The following is a 23,698-nucleotide window of genomic DNA, read 5'->3' on the forward strand; positions in this document are numbered from 1 at the left end:
AACTCAGTCAGGAGACTAAAAATGTCCAATTAGCTTAAGAAAAACTGTTTTCCAAGTATATACTCATATGATTTCTACAAAGGCTATACCATTATGTCATAAAAAGGAATAGTATCAAATACGTTTTCACGAATATTTTTTTTTCTGAAATATTTTAAATCCACTGCCACCTTCAAGACAAACATTCATGTATTGTTCCACAAAATTCTCACACTGCATGTCAGTTTAGAAAGTAACTCATCCCACAAATTAAGCCAGTAAAAAATGTCTTTGAATCCTATTATAGCTGAAAACATGTAACTGAAAACTTTCCTCTAAACCAGTAATGAATTCAAACCCCAATTCCAGAGTGTTCAAGGTTAAATCCAAATGGTATTAAATTTAGAAGAAGTAAAATTAACATCCATATGTATATTTTTGACATCAATGCTTTTTCAATCTTGCTGTGGGGGTATTTTCAACTTGATTTCAGTTTCTTAGTTCAGACCATTACCTATTTCCACGCCAGTTCTGTTATTATAAGAAGAATTTGGCTGGAGTAGCAACACAGAAATCTTCCTTTCTTTTTTTTTTTTTCTTTTTCTTTTTCTTTTTAATGAGAACATCTTCTTTAAGAATGAATTCCATTAAAAAGGCTATCAAAATCTTTCCTTCCTCATATGTTACATATTCATTTAGTTTTCAAAGGATGTATCTGATGCTGCAAGTGATTTCTTCTCAACACTTCTCTTTGCCCTAGACCTCACAATTGGAGAGGACATGACATATCCCTAGCAACATCAGTGGGGTGCATTATTACACTCATTCTATTCTTTTGATACCCCACTAAAACTGAAGCATATTAAAAAATAATGGCTTCCTCCTCAAACACAATTTTGCAAAAATTATACTGCATGTCTGTGAGGAAAGGCATACCCAAACCAGTTCCTGTCTTGCACAAGCACCTGGGACAACTACAGTGTGGCAAGCGTGCAGAGGGCTAGCACAATACCAGCATGACGGGAAAAACAGCATTATGATCCTGAACAGATTTACAACTAGTGGCAGGATACTGATTGGCAGCAGGTCAGTGAAATGCACCATTTTATACAAAGTGGTAACATATACTGGCCTTGTTCAGTGGGCCGTTTGGAGAGGTGCTATTACAGGAACTAAAGCACACAGACCTTTGCTCAGACCCATGACTAGATGGCAATTTTAGTGCAAACCAACAAGAGACTGAAGATTATGTTATTAAATCTAATCCATACAGACTGATTATGACACTGTTCTGACTTATGTTTCCCTTTATCTACTAAAATAAAAGACATAGTTTCATAAATCCCAGATCTCATTAACCCTTTAGCTGGTGGAATTCAATCCCGTATAATTTGGATTTACTATACCTCACTAAACTGTTGGCAGTGTCAGGATCTTGTGCCGTTACTGTGCCAACAGCTGTTCCAATCTTCGCGTTTTCATAAACTTCCATGACATAGGAAGGCATAGTGAAGAGCGGAGGTTCATCCACATCGCCAACAATGATCTTCAACATTGTTACATCTTTGAATGGTCCCAAGTGTGAAAAGCGGAAATCAAGATGAGTATTTGCTCCTTCTATATTAAGTGTATATGATTTCTTTTTTTCATAGTTGAGCGGCTGTTGGCAGAAAAAAAGATTTATCAATGCCATTCTGTGCTTCAGTTTAGCCTGCTAGCAAGCTAACTACATCTTTTCCATTTAACTTAAACCATATTTCTTCATGTTACTGGAAAGGGACAATATTCTGTGTTATTCTGGCAGCCACCACCATACTTTGCAAGTAGAAAGATATACATGAAGCAGGATAGATTCAGGTTTTCTCTACAACAGAATTGTGGACAAGGTACCAATTTTGGAAAAACTCAGGGTTTAGAATGAGCCTCAGATTCTTCTTCTGTGATAATGTAAAGTCTCTGGATTTTATCACCTTTCAATTTTTATTGGTCAATGCTAAATACTGAAAAAGGTAGAGACTGATGTATCCCAAATTAAATTAACTTCATATCTTTAATTAAAAAGTTTAATAGACAGTGATAGGGATATTAAAATTCTTTTGGGCATCTCTTCTTTTAAATCCTCAACTGAAAAAAGCAACTTCTTGCAGGAAAACACTCAATTATGATAAAAGACAGGAACTTAAATGTGTAAGAATAACCTAAACATGTCCTTGTGTGCTTTTCTAATCAGAAAGGGTGCCTCCTTATATTCTAGACCATTTTCTTTTCAATTCTTCAGCAGCAACAATGAGAGAGACAATTCTTCAGCCTGTCTCACCACGTACTGCTGTGCTGCACATGGATTATGCTGTCATAAATGTGAAGAAAGTCTGCAGCTGGGGATATGCCTTCTACAGAGCCTAACATTCCAACAGCAGGCACATCCCTAACTGTACCATCCACCAGAAGCGCCACTGCCACTTTAGCATTGCCTTATTTAAATCAATAGATTCCTACTAGGAATCCTACCTCTCTAGTAGGAAGGAAGAAGCTGGGGGTCTGACTCATATATCATACAGCATGGATACTTTCTTTCTTAGGAGTCCCATTTCTAGCTTGATATTTACACATGAAAATTTCATCTCCCTAGTTCAGCTGGTTTTCAGATTATTGTGAATTAATTCTACTGACTTGATATATTTATTTTAACCCTACATTAGCATGCTATTACACTGTCTTATGCAAGAAATAAGATAAACATGAGACACTCAACTCTCAACTCTTCCACTGTCAGATAGTTATGTAGTAGAGGAGACTAAAAGGATATTTAACTTAAAAGTATGCAAATAATGAAGTTCCATTAGCAGATATAGAATTAAGCAATGTTTTTACTGGAAGCCATCCTTACAGGACCACAACTATTTTAAGTTTGTTTCTTCAGTCTCACTAAAGTAACTGACTCCTTTTCATAGACAGCCCAATTATAATTACTGAAAAGGCTTTAAAAAAATACGAGTCCAGTTTGAGGCAGTCATAGGACAGATTTCAAGTTTCAGATTGCTATTTTTTAAATGTGCTTCTATGTTGAGCAAAAGCACTCATTCTTGATAAGAGACACCTCAGTACTTACTGGGTTACAAATTTCTGGCTTCAGCCAATTTATAAAGAAGGACAGGTAGGTTAATATTTATTATCATACTGAGCAAAGCAGGTAGTTTGTACATACATGTGTATATATATATATATATAGTCTCTATATATACACCACGAAGTCTCAGAACACAGGCATAACACTAAAAGAAGTTGCATACACATGGAATTTTTTTTTAGAATCTAAATTATTATGACATTATGGCATGGCAGAATTCCACTATGACCAGTATCGTTCTGTGTGGACCTGAGAGCCTACTTGAACAGAACTCGGTACAAGTATTCAAGACTTCGACCAAGGCTAAACTGGTGTTTCCTACCACCCTAAAGAGTGGAAAAGTAGTACTTAAGGCACGAAATATGAGGAACTCCATGTGACATTTGTTAATGTCAGTGTGTATTTTATAGACAAAATCTAGAGTAAATTTGACTGATGTTGTATAAGAAAAATAGTTGGTTGAGATTTATATATGCTATATTTTTCTTTGATTTCTCCTCTTTGTATTGAAGGACAATTAATTCACTCTCTTACTTCTAATACTATGAGACTTTTTTGTATTTTGCTTTCTCTGTCTCCCTTTCCTGAATGTAAAAATAAAAATATTAAAGGCATGGAAATTTACCATAGCCTGATAAATCTATTACTATAAGAAAAAGAGCTAAGTATACTACTCAATTAAATCAATTCATAATGAAATACAAGTTCAGTAAATTCTCAGATGTTGTTCATTAATTTATGATGTATTTCTCTTATGAGCAGGGAAATAATAAACAGTAATTTGCATTGCTCTTCAGCATATATATTCTAAGGTTAAACCAGTTTACAATAGGATTGCAAATTGTAACTATGACACCTTTTTGGAAAATTAACTTAAGTTTATACTGACAATGACTGGATTAGGTTGTACAGGAAGATCAATTTCTCTCAGAAAACACACAAGGAATAACACAAAGTCTAAAGTCTTGTTTTCATTCTTCTGTGTGGTTATTCAATCAGACAATACCAACGCTTCTTTTTGTCTAGAAATACAAGAATAATCCATTCAGATAATCAGAAAAAGCTGACATTTCAACCATAGACAAAGCAGGTTTTCACTTTCATTTTCTTGGTGCTTCTCGTAACGTCTCTGAATTAAAGAATCAGAAACTGGGACAAAGCGAAAAAGAGCTTACTCTCCTGCACTGTGATTCACAGAGGTGAAAAAACAACACTATTTTCAACATTGAGCTATTTTAGACAGAAAAGACACATACTGTACTAAGGATTATTATTACCAGGGGTCACAATTAGTAACAATTTTTTAAATTTTCCTTGTACTCTCCTGAGGAGAAGTATAGAAATTTACAAGCAAAGCATGCCCTCTGATATGCCACATCTTTGAACAACTAGCAAGTCCAGTTGTTACATCACTTTTCCTCTTACTTTTGACAAAATATTAAAAAAATGAAATCTGGTTGCAGTTTGAATCTACAGAACCATATTTTGCTAGACTTCTGCTTAAACACTGTATATGTGTTAAAATTGACATTTATTTTACATTTGAAGAACAAATTGGGCCCCCATTTATAGCCTGTGTAATGCTGTGCTAAGAAATTTGCTCATAGGCTCATCCATCATTTCAGGTAACCTGAGCTGTTTACCAGTAGGAAGTTTTTATTCCCATCTTTTTTTATATAATTTATTAATCATAACTTTCAGCTTAAAATACCTAAGCTATTCTAATTCAGCAAGAGTTTGGGCATAAAAATGATAATGCAAAATAATTCATATTTACAAAAGAAATATTTCAACTACCCCATCAGATTCACAATAGGACTCATTTAACTCCAAATAGCCAAACAGAAAGATGTGGCTCTGTCCTTTCTGACCCCTTGCTCTCTCCAAGAGAAGCAAATACTCAAATAAATTACTTGTAAAGACATTCACTTGTAATGTATAAAACCTAAGTTTAAATTCTCCCTCATTTAACTCATAGACAGGCCTTGAATATCGGTCGCCCACCTCAGTCATTAGTTGTAGCTAAAAGGTAAGAGAGGCAGCACTATCCTGCCTCTCTATTAATCTAGATGATCATTTCTAGATTTACTTGAAATTGTCCGAACACTGAAGATCATTAACTCTTTCCTGGAAAGAAACCAAAACATTTAAATTTCAGATGGACCTAAACAGAATTTTTGTTCATGTTTCTTATTTTCCCAAAGCATAATGTCTTTCCATGACCATTACCAACATATCTTCAGTATGTATTCATTGGTTATGCTGATTTTCATGCAAAACTGAAAATACTAAATGTAGCTCAAGTGACCAGTTACAGGGCTAACTGGAAAATACTGCTGTTTGTTATACTGCAGTTTGTGTTTCTAATATCAGACTCCCAAAAGGAACAGCGGAATTTTATGAGAAGTAAATAGCTGCTTCCTGAAAATTTCCAGTCTCATTATACAAAATGGAAGAGACATGGGCTTGTTTTTTCTGGGAAGCCTGAATGATACTTGCTGACTTGAGGTCAAGAAAGTTCTCGCATACTTGTCCGAAAGTCACAACAAGGGGTGAACATGCTGACCAGCCATTCTCTGAAGGATCCAGAGAGTAATGGCTTTCACTGTGCTATTTTGTTTTGGTTTCCTCTAGTCTCCCACTCAAACAAGGAATTGCATGAGGCAAAGGGGAAATCCTTCATGAAAGTTTGCAATCAACCCTTTCTGGCAGGATCTCTTGAGACTGAAGGGTGGCTCCACAGGGCTTGTCAATAGGGAAGATAATGAAAGTACCGGATGTTTTGGGTCAGCCCAGAAAGAGATTAGAAAAGATTCCTTCCAACATTCACAGACTTTGCATGCCTGTTAGACAGCCTAGCATGGAGGTGCTGAGAAATTTGATTTTTGCATCAGAACCTCAAATAAGTGCAGTTTCAAAAGGTTTGAGGAAGACTTCAGATCTTCAGACACAATAATATATTTAATTCTGACTTTTCTGATGTGCCTACTACACATTCTTTCAGAGAATTATTAGAGGACAAATAATTCTATTCTACTGTTATAGAAGGTACTGGCATCTGATTTACAAAACAAAATGGATTCTGTTCTTAGTGGAGATTATCTGTTTTGGGTAGGCTATCAAACTAATTCAGTTTCAAACCAAATCTAAATTAAAAGTAATTACAGCACACAGTATGTAAAATATTTACTAAACTGCATACAAGATCTGAGTAAAAAAAAAAATTTTAAAAATAAGATCACTTTTTTGTAATGTACAAGGGGATATTATAACTTCACTGAGGAAAGAATGCAGGTTTTCTACACCAATTTATGTAGCTTTAAGTGCTGAATTTCTGCTCAACTGAAATATAACATTACCTAAGCAAAATGTACCCCTTCTTGTCTTGATGGGAAAATGACTCAAATCACTGTCATGTATATGTACAAGAACAGGCAACATATGCCTTTGTCATATTCTAAAATGTAGTGAAAATTTATCTCAAGCTATTTTGTCTGCCAAAACCAGTAAGAAATGTGATTTTACACTTTTTGTGTATGGACTCTTTCATTTTGTTGCAAATTCTTCCTTTCTGATTCATGTTTTCAATATGCATAAATGTTGTATTTAATGAACAGTAGTAATGGTGAACATTTAAACAGAGAACAATGCTCTTTTTGAAGAAGAAATAACAGATTATGGCATTAGCTACATCAAGACCACCAGGAAATCAGTTCAGTGGTATAAAAAAGACAGAGTTTACTTTTATGTGGCTGAAAGAGCTGGGTATTACACAACCTTTATAAAATACACTGAATTAAAGCTTTTTAAGATAATTGGGGAGATAGGAACCTTTTTAAAATAATTATGAATTATAAAAATAACGTTTCCTTCAGTTACAAAATCTTTTTTAAGATGTTAAATAAAAATTTACATACATACATATTTATTGAGATGCAAAACCCCCCATTCTTTATGATAGTTTTTATTTATTCTTTTTTCCCACTTTTTCTCTGCTTTTCATTTCTCCTACCATTAATTAGGCCCAGAATACATATTACCAAATATGAATACAAATTCACTTTTATTTTTTAGGCTGTATGGATATAATTGATGCCTACAAGACTCAATAACAACAAATCCACATGAGAATTGCTAATTGATGTCTGTTAGTCCAAGTGAAAACTGAAATCAAGAAATTATTTCCCTTTGTTGGAAAGGTTTTAAAAAAAATATTACTTAAATATAACAACCCATCTCTCTGGGTTATTATAAAAAATAAACTTTATATGTCAAGATTCATGCAGTTTGGGGACAACAGTACCACTTTCAGTCAAATTTCACTTCTTTAAAAGAAATTTAATGTGGAAAACCATCATTCAGAAAAATTAAACTATCTTAATAAAAAATTCAGTAAGATTTAGTTTATTATAAATATTAGATATGACCATTCAAAAAGCACAGAAGATTTAAATAATTGTTTATTTCCTTGAATTTCTTTTCTCCCTGCATTTTCTGCAAAGATTTAAAGTATCTCAGGAAGCAATGTGGAGAAGCTTACACTGCTGAAGTTCATGGTTCAACAGGTTTACACAGTAAAATATTTTCATCATGGTACACAGGGAACTTGCAAAGTCTATTGCTTACCTTCTTCAGGGAAAGAATTCCTTCCCTTGTTTCTTTGTCAGTAGATATGGAGAACACCCCAGAGCCATCACCATTTATAATTGTGTACTTCATGTCTGCATTTGAACCAGTGTCAGCATCATTTGCTTTGATTTTGCCAACTGCTGATCCAACTTGAGCTGATTCAGGAACATACAGTTGATAATGTTCTGAGGGGGAAAAAAAAGCCCACAATAGCTTGGACATTTTCTAGCCACACTAAATTAGAGAACCATTACGTGCTTGATACACTTCTGAGTAAATGGAAGAGTATTTAATAAGCAAAACTGACAAATAAACCTATGAACTTATTTAGATTCCTGAAAGAATTCAAAAGGGAATTGTATTTTACTTGAGATGCCTTCATTCCCTATTCAAAATACAAATTACCTAATGCAGGATTTTGGTTTTCACAGTTATTTTTGCTGTTCATCATGTAACACAGAAATTAACTCTGAAGCTTCCTTCACACCAGTATTTTTAAAAGTTTATCTTTCTCATAACCAAAATATATTTATCTCCACCAACTTACCATCAAATGAGTATTTTTGAACTGGAAAATTTTTGTGTTATGTTTATAATTTGTTTTTCTGAAACCTGATCAGTTTTGCAACATTGCATCAACATTTTGCAACATTGAATCAACACATATTTTGCAACATTGAATCAACATATATTTTTTTCTACACAAAAATGTAATAAAACTTAATGTTTTACTATTACGACTTTGTAGTGTTTTTGTTGCAGCACAAAACCCTTTGCACACAAATTTTAATTGGTATTCACGGTAAAGGAAAATTAACATAATGGGTACATAAAAGTATTACACAATTGCGCCCATAAAAAGCATCCATAACAACTATGACCTCTTTTCAGTGTTTTTTTAACCTGTTAGGTTAATCATGAGAAAATGGAATATTTTTTTTTTAAATAATTTTCTTAACTGTCTCTATCCTTTTGGATTAAATCTCCTAACAGGTACAAAGTTACCTAGGGGACAGGAAGATGCCACAAGGAGAAAAAAGTGGCAAACAGACACAAGGTGATTAGATAAACCTCAATTTCCATCTGAAACTAGGCCAGAAAGACAGCTCAAAGAAATTTTTTCCAATAATGCTAGTGTTCTAACACAGCAGGGATGCTGAAATCTACCAGCACTGAAAAGGAGAATACACATTCAATAGAAGGTGTGCACATACCACCTCCCCCTAAACAACCACCCATTCAAATCCTTCCCCAACAGCCTGCACAGTTTACATCACAGGTCAACCACCAACACAGTAAAGAGAGCAAAATAACAACTTCTGTTATTACTCTATAGAGTTTTTTCTATATTCTTCTTAGGCATTCTGCAATAGTGAATGCAATAGTGCAACACTGAGGTGCAAGACAGTGGATCAGAAGATACTACATATCAAAGCTAACATGTTGTTACAGTTTGCTGAGTTTAAACCAGCTAGCATGACTGCAGAGGTGCCTTCGATAAACATGTAGAGGGCACCTACAGAACAGAAAACAGAAAGGCAGAAAACAGAAACAGAAAAAGAAAGGCAAAATTTAAATTGAATTCAGAGATTAAACCTGCATTATGGCAGAAAAACACTATTTGTTGGATGGACTGAAGAAATTATGAATCTACAAAAGTTGCAATTGCAGAGGGAATGGATGTTTTCACTAAAATACAACTAACTAACTCTAGACACCTGTTAGAAAATAGAAGATTTTATTATAAATTTGTCTTATTCCCTGCACAATGGTTCCTAAACCTACTTATAGTCTTGAATTGTTTTTGTAATACTAGCCCATGATACTAACAAACAAATAGTAGTGTGAGAAGGATGGACGAGTGCACTAAACTTTGTTAGTCCAAAAGGAAAGAGAGCTTTCCTAGGAAAACAAAAAATAAGTTACCATGCATTAAGGAAAACTCAAGGGAAACAAGAAATGTCCAGTAGAACAAGAGAAAAAATATAATTTACCATGTAAAAAAGAAAATACCAACACTCATGTAACATTAAAATTGCTTAGTAGTTGATTCGATTAAAACACATAGTTAATTCATTGATACAATTCTTTGATATGCATAAAAAAGCCATCTTCACAAATTTCCAAATAAATGCTCTGCCATGCATTCTTTTGCAATGCTTCATGCTTACTTATGATGTCAACTGACACTTTCATATTGCTGGTTGCTTTATTTCATACATAAAATTATAGTGATGGGATGAGATTAATTTTGGAATGTACTTATTGTTAAAATAAATGTGAAATGTGGCCTTTTGACACTTTTGCTCTGACTAATGCATTCCAGAAAGGAAAAGGTTGAGGGCATAAAGAATATGTTATGTAGAGGTCATAAAGAATATGTTACATAATCAAGCCACTTCAGGAACTGGAAGTGTTATAACCCATATGATAGGGTGAACTAATTAGACACTTCCAAATAGTCAAGCTAGTTCAAATATATCCACATGACACTAGACTCTGCTTTATAATCACACCCCAAGTGTTAGCCATCTGTTTCAGAAAATCATTTTACTGATACCAGCTTCAAACGTTCTGAGATACTAAAACTTCAAGCAAAACAAATATTTGAAATCACTCATTAATTATCTGTCAGTATTTGTAGAACTGGAATGTTTCAAAAAAATGGATGGAATGAAAAGAAAACTGTTAAAAAATAAAAACTCTTAGATCATAAGGTCAGAAATGTCTCCCAATGAGTATTTAATGACTGCTTCACAGAGACAACCTGAAGATGTCTCACACAGACATGAGCCAAATAGATAATTACAAACAATACTATCTAAAAACAACAAACACCTAAGAGGAGAAAATTCAGCAACATGAAGGTTAGATAAAATATCTTATAGACAATTATTTAGACTAGCAGTGGAAATTGGAAATGTTCTTACTAAACACTAAATTGTTGTAAACTTTATTACTGGAAAGTAGACTTGGGCATTGAATAAATTTTGACAGGACATTAAAAATAATGTAGGATGCGTACACTGTGAATTTATCATTCTTTATTGTAAGCTATGAGTCTGTCTCAACCCTCTAAAAATTGGCTGGTAAGTTAGGAGCCCTGAGGATGAGGTACCAGCCTGTATCAAAACTGGTTCACCAAATCTGCCCAAGTTGAACAGATTGTTCCTATGCTCCCAGCATCGCAGCCTTCCAGGAGCTGTTGTAAAGCAGAAATTTCAAACAGTCTTGGGGATGCTCTAAATTGTTCTAGAGGAGTTGCCCGGTGGCTTATGGATGAAGACTCTGTAGAGGTTGATTTGTTTCTCAATTCTTATGTTAACGTTCACTCAGATGCATTCACTTAGCTCACGAAATGAGTAAATTAGTACTCTTTTCCAGTTAGGTACTGTATAGGATAGTCATACCACTTTGCAGGACTTTAATCTATGCTAATTGAAACATTGTTCAAATACATATAGGTGATCTTCATCTTTCTTTCAATAAACTATATGGCTTATCTGTCATAGTACAGAAACAATTTATTGATCTGTAGAACAATTTACTTCTCATTTCAATTAGCCTACAGGCAACCTATAATGCTGTGTTTTACTCTCAGAAAAGCAATTTCTCTCTCTGAATCTCTCCAAAAAAGAAGTATGACAGTATTTAATGCAATTCAACAAGTATGTTATTCACTTTAATTTATTCATTGATCTATTTTGTTGATAATTTTGACTTTTCTAGGTTATAATGTCCTCTTGAACACTAGGAATTACTTTACTTAACAAAGGAAGGGAGGAGAGGCATAATACTGAACTAACAAATAAATAAGTAAATATTTGGCCTGCTTTGTTATTTGTTTATCCAAGGTATAGTTTTAGTAACATGAGGGTAAATACTACTTTGTGATGAACCAACAGATGCATTCATTCATACAGCACAGCTTGTACACTGATGCCTTTGTCTATCTACTAGCAAACTGATAACCACAGCAACTGATTGCCTTAACATAAAATACCACCATATCCTAAATGTATATCGAAGTGCTATGTGAAGAAAGTTTGCTTGAACCTACAACTAGCTAAATACTCAGTCATGAGCCAAATTGATAAGATATGGAAAACAAATGGACAGTGAGCCAGGCTCAAAGTCTGATGATTATGAGCACAAAATTCAACTGGCAGCCAATTAACAGTAGTTGTTCAGGAATCAAAACTGTGGCCAAAACTATTTAATGTCTTAATTAATGACCTGAATGATGGGTTGCATGTACTTGCAGCAAGCCAGTGGACAACACCAACTTGGGAAAAAGTGGTCAGCATGCTGGAGGGCAGGGCTGCTCTCCAAAGGGACCTGGAGAGGCCGGAGAAATGGGCTGACAGGAACCTCATGACATTCAATGACGGCACTGGGGGAAGAATAATGCCATTCACCAGTACACACTCAGGGCCAACTGCCTGTAAAGCAGCTTTGCAGAACAGGACGTGAAAAGGACCTTCAAAACTTGACTAGACAAGGCCTTTAGCAACTTGATCTAACTGAATCTGTTTTAAGCAGGGGTTTGGGACCTTTTGGAGGTCCCACGTGAATCTACATTCCTGGCATTCATGAAGTTATGTCTCACGTTTTACTGCCAGCTATCTTTGATAAAATTAAAGTGCAGCTCCAACTGTGGACTGTGCTCAATCTTGCTTGGTGGCTTTCTACTACAGAGTTATTCTTCATTCACAGAGCTGCTTATTCTCATTACATCTAATAGATTATTCTGGATTTCTCTTTTGAGAGTGCAGTTTTTTAGAAGTCCATTTCTTACACTATGTCTTGGACATTTGCTACATCTTTCTTTACAGTGCTTATTTTTAATATAATAAAACCAATTTTAATCCAACATCATTATGAATACAGTAACTTTTATGATTTCAGAATCTCACTCAATTTTATATCTACTGTCTTTGTTCTGAAAATTCTTTTTGATGACAACATCCTTTTCATACAGCTAAACTAAGGAAGAAATTTTTAAGATGTGTGTTTGGTTTATTCTTCTTCTCTGCCAAAAAAACCAATGCTTTTGCACTTTCTAAAAATATTTGAAGTGTAAGTGAAGTTATTTCTTATTTGCAAATATGACAATAAAACAATCTTCAAAACTCAGACATTTTGCTTGCCTTGAAACTCTGGAGAACATAACACTCCTGGGTCAATTTAGAAGAAAAACGTTCTTCTTAGATGCAATAGACTCCTTTGGCTGGAAGAAGACTTGTGCATCCCCATGCCCCTGCTTTTTACATCTCAACACAAAACAGGAGTTATGTTTGTGATTAAGATTATAATCAGTGATGAGTTTAATTTATGTTCTATGCAAGTTTGCCTTTCCAGACAGTAACTAAAAGTACCTGAGAACATTCTAATTCTCAGAGATCAAAAGTATTCTGACTTCTTGTAAAAAGTATGAAGTTTATGCCACTCATGGGTAAAAGCAGAAACAAAAAGAAAACTGGGTTTCCTGGATTTTCAGATTCAATACTTTCCTGTAGGTATTGAATATCCAAATACACATTTTCTGTGCAAATGGTGTGGGAAAAACAACATATACACTCCATAATCATCACTAATGAGCAACTTATTGGTTGGGCATGATCTGTAGCAGTCTCTAGAGCTGTGCTGTGTTGAGCATATTCTATGCCATTTATAGGGGGACCATGGCTCCATCAGGCAGCTTGGGTCAGCAGAGAGCAATAGCAACACCTGTAAAAGGGATATGCTGACTCCAAACACATTTGGACTGTGTTTGTTCTTGCTGTTTGTTTGTTTGTTTTTCCCTGGCATTAGCACAGCTAGGATTGTGCTCCCATTGGGGTTTAGCTTCATAAAGGACATGAAAATGAAGGCAGTTTTGAAGAACAACCCTTAAAATGGAGTGGTCCTGCTCCCAATTCTCCAGTCAGTAAACAAACAAAACAAACAAACAACCCCCCTAATTCCCAAAACCATTACTGCCTCATTCAGAACACTTATAGAAAAAAACCCTTTTTTTTCTATCTATCTGGAATATTTCAAAATTATTTTGATATGTATGATATATTTAATGAATAATCTACCTTGTACATAGAAATCCTCATAGACAATACCCAATTAAGTGAAATAAAAAACACTGCTAGGCTCCATCCTACTGTTAGGAGTAATGTTGATGCACATAGCTGGCATTAAAGCTCGGTATACAGAACATATATTTTCTACAAATATTTTGTCAGACTTCGACATAAATATGTTTTTTCCCCTCCCAGCTTCTCCTTATATTTGAATTCCGTAAACAATTCTGTGATCAAATTTTATTGTCGTGAATTCTTGTTAAAGGAGAGTTTTTAAATCAGATACTTAAACACTCTTAAAAAATTTTACATTTACTTCCTTTAATTTTTACAGTAAAAAACTGATTATGGGAATAACACTTATTCTGCTCAGGAAACAGAATATAATGAGACTTCCTATGCGATCAAATGCCATTAAACAACTTACTTCAGGTTTCAGTGATAAATGAAATAATTTTGTAGCTTTAACTTCAAATATTGTGCAAATATGAGAACATATCAATCTTCTCACAAACAAATAGAATAAGAAGACAATTAAACAAATCACTTTACACAATATTTTCCAGTCAATGGAAGCATGCACTCAAAGATAGATATACTTTATTTCTTATCTCTTAACTCTCTTTGGCACTTAATGAACACCATCATCTCTTAAGTAATGTATTCCTCATCTCACATGTCCATCTCTTTAAGCATACCATTGATTCTAGCATGTTAGAAAGATACAACATAAGAGAAATTTTAGAAAGTCACTCAGATCACTGAGGCTTGTCCCTTTTACCACTCTGTTTCCTCAGGACATTGTTGATGCTAGCTGCTTTTTAAACAGCCCGTTGTCCTTGTGCAGCAGCCTTGCTAGGCAGGTGATTCTAAATACTTCTTCTGGAGAATCAAAAAACCACCATAATTCTCTTATGTAGACTAACAGCTGTTGTCTCTTGGCCTGACACATTCAAGTCATACACCTTCACCAAGTAATACAAGCATATAATAGTATTTTTCCCCTTTACATGTGCTCCTGGCTGTCACAGTCAGAAGGAAACTCACGTTCTGAAAATTGACAGAAATGGAAGCTTGGTAGCTCATATTTACCTGCCCCACATTCAGTTTCTGATGTGACACGTTAGCCACTTCTAAACAAAGAACAATTAAGGTCAGGGGGCTTGGAGAATTACTTGTGATGATTCTCTGTACAGGCAGAAAATCAGTATACTGAATACCAACCGTGCTCACAAAGGAAACGTCACTCACTGGTCACTCACTTTGGAACCTGAGTGCACACTTTATAAACACAATTAATTTAATAAATTCTCCATCCTTAAGAATATGAGAGAAGCAAAATACTCGTTAGCAACAGAATTATGCCGTGTGACTATTAGGTGAATATGTACTATAACCAATTTTAATAGCTGTTTTCTTTAACGAATAATAGAGCTTCTGAAACATATACACCCTATGAAATGCTTTGCCAGATTTTTACAGCAACCTTAAACACAGTCCTAACAACATTCTTAACAAAAGAAAATCTTGCTACCTTTCTTTCCTTACACAAATAACTACAACCTGATTTATGTAGATACCATTATAATTTTAAAAGTCTACGCTGAAATACTGTTTACATCTGATCAGCACTAACACCTAGAATTTCTAGGTTACAAGTAATTATTTCTATGTCCTTTTTATATCAAAGTTTCCCTGTTATTTAAGATTTCCTAATAATATACTAAAATGTTCTGGATTAATCTTTATGACTCAGGTTAGCTGAGATTAGCATGTTGGGCAAGAATTCAGTTTTGCAGAAAACTCTCAGTATTAACCAGAGGTGTTTTAAGAGCACAGCAAAAGGAATTCTCTTTGAATGGCCCTTACATTTTCTCATGAGAGTCCACCCTTTAAGTCTCATTATGTCAACTCAATTTCACAACAGTACTAAAAAGAAGCTACATTTAATTTTTAAGTAATACCTGGTTTGGACATAAAATATATTAATATAGGCTGCTATATTTCCTTATCACCTAGAAATATATAACTTCCTGGCATTTCCCCTGGCATGTGCATATATGTTACTCATTTTATCTTTTAATGAGATATTAATAATTGTCTTTCAATAGATTGAACATGCACATCACTGTCATCATGTCTACTATTTACACAAAGAGCTGTTTCTGAAGCCTACTTTGTCTAACTGCTAGGAAGGAAGAATGATCTCCCCTAAATCTTACAGATGGAAAAAATAATCAAATAATATGATTATAATCTATATTTCTTTAAACTTCCTGGAACACATATATGATAAAAATTGTTGGTAATATGTAAACTATAATTCTAGAAAAGCATATCCTAAATTGTGAACCACCTGCCGAAAAAACCAATGAATATGGTAGTACAAAAATCTTATCTGTGGAACACAGGAATGAGAAAAATGAGAATAAAATTAAATTTCCAGGATGGTTACTTAACTTTTGAAGAAAGATAATAAAGTTATATGCAGGAATATATCTTCTGAAGAACAAAATATTAGGGTTCTGTGCAAACCTGGCTTTAAATCAACTTTCTACATGTCCCTCTAGCCTCATTTAAGTTCTTACTAAAAGTAAGTTCTTACCTAAGCATCTCTTCAGCAATAACTGATACTTGGGACTATTCAATTGCAATACATTTTATCTTTAGCATATTATAGCTAGTAGCTATTGGGAATAGTCACAAAGATAGTAAGTGTTGTAGTGTGAAGTATGAAAAAGGCATTCCTCTAATTATAATGAAAAAAAGATCTTATTAAATAAGCAACATTTAAACGTAGAACAATTTCTGGAATGAAATGCTTCCTAATACTCCATGGATACTGGATCATTGCTGGACTCATCATCATCACATAAATGACACAATAAACAGGAAACTAGATTACTAGTTATGAAAAAAATCTAATTTACAAAGGTGCAGTTGATCAGATGTCAGCAATCTTAAGCCAAACCAGTTATCAAGTCCTTTTCTTGCTTTGCTTTAAATCTGAGTTTCCTGAGGACACACAACTTCTGTAATCATTTTAATACAATAGTCTCCAGTAACTTTTAACCCCCATCCAATTTCAGGCAAATCTAACAAAAGGGCAGAGGCCTCAAAGACATTATGATTCCACAAGCCTCTTAACAATTACTGGTTGAATAGAGGAGAGAGACCTGCTAAAAGAAAATCAGAGAAAATTCTGCTTTACTCATCTCATTTGGCAGCAGTCAAGTGGTCAATCAGCAGGCTGAAAGCTTTGGACTAGTCACCACAGGAGGACAGGACAGCGCCACAGTGCATGGCAGTGGGGAGTGAGAGGATGCTGACAGTTAAGTATGGGGATCACAGGAACTGGATATACTATGTGGGACTGGGGATACGGAAAGGACCATATTGGAGTATAAATTCCAAAAGAAAATGAACAGCAGATAGCTTTGCACTTAATTAGCTAATTAGTTATATTATCGAGGCCGGATAGTAGACACCTTACTAGCACAGAACAGAGTTAATGTCTGCTTCTGGGATGTGAGCTTACTTTTTCAGAAGTAACTGGAATATCTTCATACAACTTTCCTATTTAAACATGGCTGTGTACTTTTCATACAATGACACTCTAAAAAGTGAGGCCAAACTAATTATGCATATACATAATTTCACATTATGTCTATATACTGCCATGAAACAACCAAGCCTCAAAAACCAAGCTTTACAAAAAATGTTTTAAGCCATGACTTGTATTTAAATTCTGCTTTATGCTAAAGAACTGAGCTATATGTATCAAACAACAAAATATACAAATGGGGTATCAGGGAAATAATTTTCTTGTAAAATTAGACTCCACACACAATAACTAAAGATCTCCTACACACTGTCCAGAGAGTAATCATTAGCACTCGATGTACAAAACATGTCAGTGAAAGCATCTGCCTAGTGTGATGATCTTGATGCAATCAGAATGTATTCATCCTAAACAAAGCAAAACATGTACAATCTATTCATCCTAAACAAGACCAGAGAGAATTAATGAAAGAAAACTATACAGAAAATTCTGATGTAACTCAAGGCTGATAACAGTGTCATCAGTAGATGGAACATTTTCTATCAGATTACTGAAATAAATTTGTGACTATGAAATTAGGGCCCTCAGCCATCACAAAGTGGATCCATCAGTGGTAAAACTAACAAGAACTGAGAGATGCTGATTATTGAAAAGAAAAAATCTTCCCATGCAGAGCATTGTCTGTCAGGTTACATTAAATAGATAGTTCATTTATAACTGGACTCTCGAAAGAAAGGAAATTTGTGGTGATGAAGAAAAGGAAATCAGTATTGTACAAGATGCACTGAAGTAATTGATAAGCAAAATGTATTTGAGGTTTCAGGTTATTCTCCTGCTGAATTCACAACACCTTGCGTACTCCTGAGATATACTACTGTATTTTGCAAGCAGAATTTTTCAGCTATGTTTCCTATTCCAGAGATTACTATTACCTTGTATTTCAGAACTGCAACCATCAGACTGATAAAATTATGCACGTTTCATATTCTTCCTCCTAGACTTTTTGATATTTTGGAAAACTGTAGCTCTTCTGTTAGCAATTTCTTTGTAAGAAAGTCAGCTATATTTAGAGTGAGTACAGAAAAAAACCCCAGTAAATTCATTTAAGCAGATATATTTACAACCTCTATTTCTAAATTTTAAATAGATTTTTAAAGTGTTTCTTTAAGGGGGACAAATCCTGCATACCTTACTCCATATGCATCTCTAATGAACACTGATCTACCAAAGCCAGAAAGGTACAATCTTTTAAATATATACAATAAAGCACATTTCTAAACAAAACAAATAATAAAAGCATCAATCAGATGTGCTTCCCAGCATGTTCTCAAGTAAAGTACTCATACAGTTAGAGTCAGATTCAAAACTCACAAGTATGGTAACGGAGAAAAGGAAACTAACCAAAAGAAAGTCTGCAGTTTAGCTGAGGCTCAGCCTGTCCCAAGGGTTATACACTTGATATATGCAGTTTTGGTTAGCACTTCCCTTGAATTCAATTCTGAATGTGACAAGCCTCAGTAAGTCTCATTTAGCATTCCGTCTAATAAGGAAATTGAAGAGAAATTTAACTGAAAATCATGGTATACAAACAAAAGAGAAGAAAAATAAACAATGAAGTTATTTCTATTCGTTCAATACTCATGTATTATTGTAATAGTTAATGATGCTAAGATGGCCTGATTTTAGATTGTCTATACTTTTATTCTGTATTACTAACATATAGTTACCGTTCTTTTGCAAGGGTTTTAAATTATACTTGTTGAAAAGGATTAAAAAAGCAATGTTACAGTCATAACTGTGGTATAGGTATAGGTGTAAGGAAAGATAAAGCAAATGTTTGTACTCTACAAGACTTGTTCTAGGACTAATATTTTCAGTTAAAAATGATAAATGTTAAAATACATTTTTTTATTTTGCTTTGCTAAATAATGAGTTTTCATTAAATGTGAAATGATGTTTTGTAGTTTTCAATGTTACTTTTTGCAATTATTAGAATCCTTTAAAATGTATAGAATATAACCTGAACATTTTATATTTCTTCCAGTTCTGAAAAAAATATTAATACAGATAAAGAAATATATGTGCCAACGTACAGTTCTGCCTGCCAGTCAGTTTAATATCCAAAACCTTCCATTCAAAATAAAAGAGGCCAATTCCTGAAACCTGATATGTAGGGATCCATTTGTCTCTGAGTTTGCAAGAAACTTGGGACATTTTTTCTACTTTAACTATTTTAGATGTTATATTTGTTCAAAGATATGCCTTACCTTTTGCCTTTCCAATAGTTAGGAAGTATTAAATAGTGTGATGAATGCAATGACAGTTCTGTGGAACATAAAACCAAACATACTTTATTTAAGGCTGTGTTTCAAAGCCTTTATGTTTTTATGTGTTTGGGAGGCACAGAAAAAATATTCATTTCTACAACACTTTTAATGAGCCTTCTTACTGCTTGACCAGATTTTACATAATGTGTATTGCCAGGGAGCTTTGTTCTTCCCTGGAGCTTTGTGATCTCTATTATTGTTTATAAATCTTCTCATTCAAACAGCTTAATGCATTTCCCGATGGTACCTATAGCTACCAGTCCATTATGTTCTACAAGGGCTCATGCAATGTCTGAGTCCTGATTACAATATTCTTATTGGCCGTGAGCCAATCTGCAAAGGAAAGCAGGTTTAGCTATGCAATTCCATTCCAGAAGACTTTTAAATAAATTGTCAACTGAATTCAGAATTGCTGCAAGACTCCAGCTGCTGTGTCAGATCAATGTGCACCCAATGAGTTGGATAGAAATGAACTTCCTATTAGTGGCCATATTAAGATATTCTAAGAGTACTCTAGCATAAACTTTTCATATATGCATGTGAGAACATTCAGTTTGACATCAACATTGACAATTCCTTTAACTAGGATAAAGGCAGACTCCACCGTAGCTCAACAACAGTGAGAAACAACTTAGGTTTTAACCAGCTGTAATGTAAAAAGTGATCTTAAAAGTTCACATGGGTATAGAGGAAGAAACAGAAGAAATAAATTGATAGATGTGTGTGGAAGCAGCCAAAGGCATGCTGGATTCAATCTTTTAATGTGTTACCTTTTGTTGTTGTCTACCATGGGAACAATGTAATTCACTTATGGGATCAAAATCACACTGTTATTGAAATATACATTCAAAAAGGACTGGAGAATAACTCACATATGACAAGAGTATTCCTTTGTCACCCATCTCACTCTTACTCAGTGTTTAACTGAAAGAAATCTTCACTGGTTTCAATATTCTAGCTATGTCATCTTTGTGCTTCATCAGAAAACACTGGAAAACTGAAAAATATTGGTGAATCCAAATGCTTCCCAAGCTGCCTTCTCCCCATGAATTTGAATACTAACTGGATTTAACTAATAGCTTCTTACTTCACTGAAAATCAACACGATTTTCAAATCAGTTATATGCTGAAATTGTACATACTCTGAGGAAACCTGGGTGGATTGTCGTTGACATCAGTGAGTGTGATATTTACAGTTGTTGACCCTGACAGCCCTCCGACCTGCCCAGCCATATCTTTGGCTTGAATGACAACGGAATAATGCTCTCTGGCTTCCCTGTCCATGTTGTGCAAGGCAGTCCTGATGACTCCTGTGATGGAAAGAAAACAAACAAACAAAAGAAAGACCAGGATTAGCTTGTTCAAGCAAGGGGAAAGACTGGGCATAACCTTTCTTTTTAGGAAAGGTGGAGCATGGCAGATTTTCTGGAAATGCAGCTTTTCTACAATCAAAATAAGCTGTCTTTAGTTATTTGTGTCTTTTATATATATATATATAATATATATATTTTAAAAATATATATATAAAAATAAATAATTAATCCAATTTATATAACATTCCTAGCCAAAAAGTACATTGCCAAAACTCCAGTCTTTTCTGATATAACTGTTTACATAGCTACTTAATAGAAATATTAATGAATATGAACTCTTACCCCACTGAAGAAGACACAAATTCCTTTTTAAGAAAAGTTAATTTCTGAATTAAAATATGACATAACTCTTAAAACTACCCAAAAGCTAAACTTTCTTATTTGACAAATGTCAAAAAACGGTACTTTCTTATTTGATACATGTCAATCATATACATTTATGTTCATAAGTGTGACTTACCTAATACTTGTCTGTGAAGTGAAAGATAAGCTATTGTTGTTTTTACTACGGTACAGAGACAAAACCAAAATTGAGTGATCCTAAAATTCTGTTTCTTTTTATCCATCACCATCAGAAATTTTTTTAACATTTAGTCAATTACAAATGCAGAAGCAAAGATTACAACAAAGGAGGAACAGTCAACTCTGTGGGCTCAGTTTCAGTTATGGGACATTTTTCACTTATGATGATGCCTGTAAATTAGGCCCTGATAATTTCTTTGATCACAGGCTAACAGAAACCTCACGGAGTTCAACAAAGGGAAATGTCAAGTCCTGTGCCAGGGAACTAGTACATGCTGTGGACAGACTAGCTGAGAAGCAGCTTTTCAGAAAAGGATCTAGGGGGTCCTGAGGTTGGACATGAGCCAGCAATGTGCCTTTGCAGCAAAAAAGGCCAACAGCATCCTAGGCTGCATTATGAAAAGCGTTGTCAGCAGGTCAAGGGAGGGGAACCTTCTCCTGTGCTCATCACTTGTGAGGACACATCTGGAGTGCTGGGTCCAGTTCTGGGCTCACCAGTACATAAAAGACATTGATAGACTGAAGTGAGTTACACAGAAATAAATAAAGAAATAAGTGAAATGCTACATTTATTAACATTAAATTTTCAAAAACCTAAATTTTTAGCATAACTTGGTTTTGGACTCTTAAACTGAGTGGCTGTTATAACCAGTAGGAAAATATACCATAGCATGATCAGATGCTGCTTCCAGGTAAATTTTAAACATGTAATAGCCATTAAAACAAAGCAACTTAAGAATACCCTTACTCTTCTAGACAACCTTCTGTACAGCATGATTCTCAAGGTTTTTGATTCCCACAGTCTCAGATGATGGAAAAAGTGATTTTTAGAACACTACTTTTCTTGTACTTTAAAATTACTTTCTTTGCATTTCTTCAGTAAAACTATTTAGCCATTATTACATACGAAATGGAATTTTTCATGTAGCTTATACCATTGTTTCCATTCTATTCTGAAAACAAATCACACATAAATAAGTAGAACTATCCACAAGGAATAATACTTTAAAGTATCCATGAAGATTCAGAATGATTTAAACACAGTTTTGCACTGTAAGTTCTTCTGCATCAGAAGCGTAGATTCTGGCTAAAAATAGTATACCAGTCTGTTTTAGTTCATCAGTGTTTTTTTTCCTTTAAATGATACAGTTAGAAACGGATCTTTTTTCACAAATTTCACCATGATATGCTGAAATTAACCACAATTTATACATACTATAACAGAAAGGCATGGAGACACTTGGATAAAAAGAAATGATATAACTTAAATATGCAGTTTCATCAAAATCAATATGGTTCACAAAATCTGGTACTACTGTTCTGAAAATTCATTTTACTGAAAAATAGAAACATAGAAAAGGATTAAAATTAAAAATGTCCTGCTTTGACATTTTTCAAATAAATTGCTTCAGTTTTTCACATTGAAACCAAATTTATTGGAACATTTAATGTTTATGTATATGCATGGAGGGAGTATAGGATTTTTAAAAAAATCCCCTCCATTTCAGTTTGAAACAGATCAAATTTTACATAGTGGAACATCTGTCTTCTGTACAATCCTCATAAATGTACCAGTCACATTTTTAAACTAATTTAAACAAACAGAAATTCCTCTGAATTACAATTACTTTCCTCTTCATTTTTGCTTCAAGGGATGCAGTACTGAATCAATGCTTGTAGGCAGTTAATAAGGATTTGTGGATGACTAATCATCTCATCTCTCCCACTTGCATCAGATTCCTCTTTTGTGAAAACTGAATAAATGAAAATAGGCAAGTTTTTAATTCCAAAAACTTGTATCCAAAGTTTAGAATAAGAAAACTGGTTTTAAGCTTGGGATGTGCTGAAGGACAGGAGATAAGGGAAGATTTAGTACTTTAGTTCTTTTTTTGGTTACGTATACATACATCCTAAAATTATATCATCAGTATGAGGTATGTAACTACTGTGAGGACCCTAATGCTCTATCCTTGTGTCCTGGTTTCGGCTGGGATAGAGTTAATTTTCTTCCTAGTATCTGGTATAGTGCTGTGTTTTGGATTTTAGTATGATAATAATATTGATAACACGCTGATGTTTTGGTTGTTGCTATGTTAAGTTTACAT

General features: G+C 34.2%; 1 protein-coding gene across 1 annotated transcript in view; it reads right to left on the reverse strand.

Moving 5' to 3' along the window:
- CDH18 (cadherin 18) overlaps positions 1-23,698 on the reverse strand; it is a 191,956-nt gene that overhangs the window by 49,015 nt on the left and 119,243 nt on the right. Inside the window, 3 exon segments of the mRNA XM_072851356.1 lie at positions 1,386-1,639; positions 7,733-7,920; positions 20,841-21,008. Coding sequence (XP_072707457.1) covers positions 1,386-1,639; positions 7,733-7,920; positions 20,841-21,008 — 610 coding nt within the window.

The sequence above is a fragment of the Ciconia boyciana genome, chromosome 2 (genome assembly GCF_034638445.1).
Source record: "Ciconia boyciana chromosome 2, ASM3463844v1, whole genome shotgun sequence".
Taxonomy (NCBI): Eukaryota; Metazoa; Chordata; class Aves; order Ciconiiformes; family Ciconiidae; genus Ciconia; species Ciconia boyciana.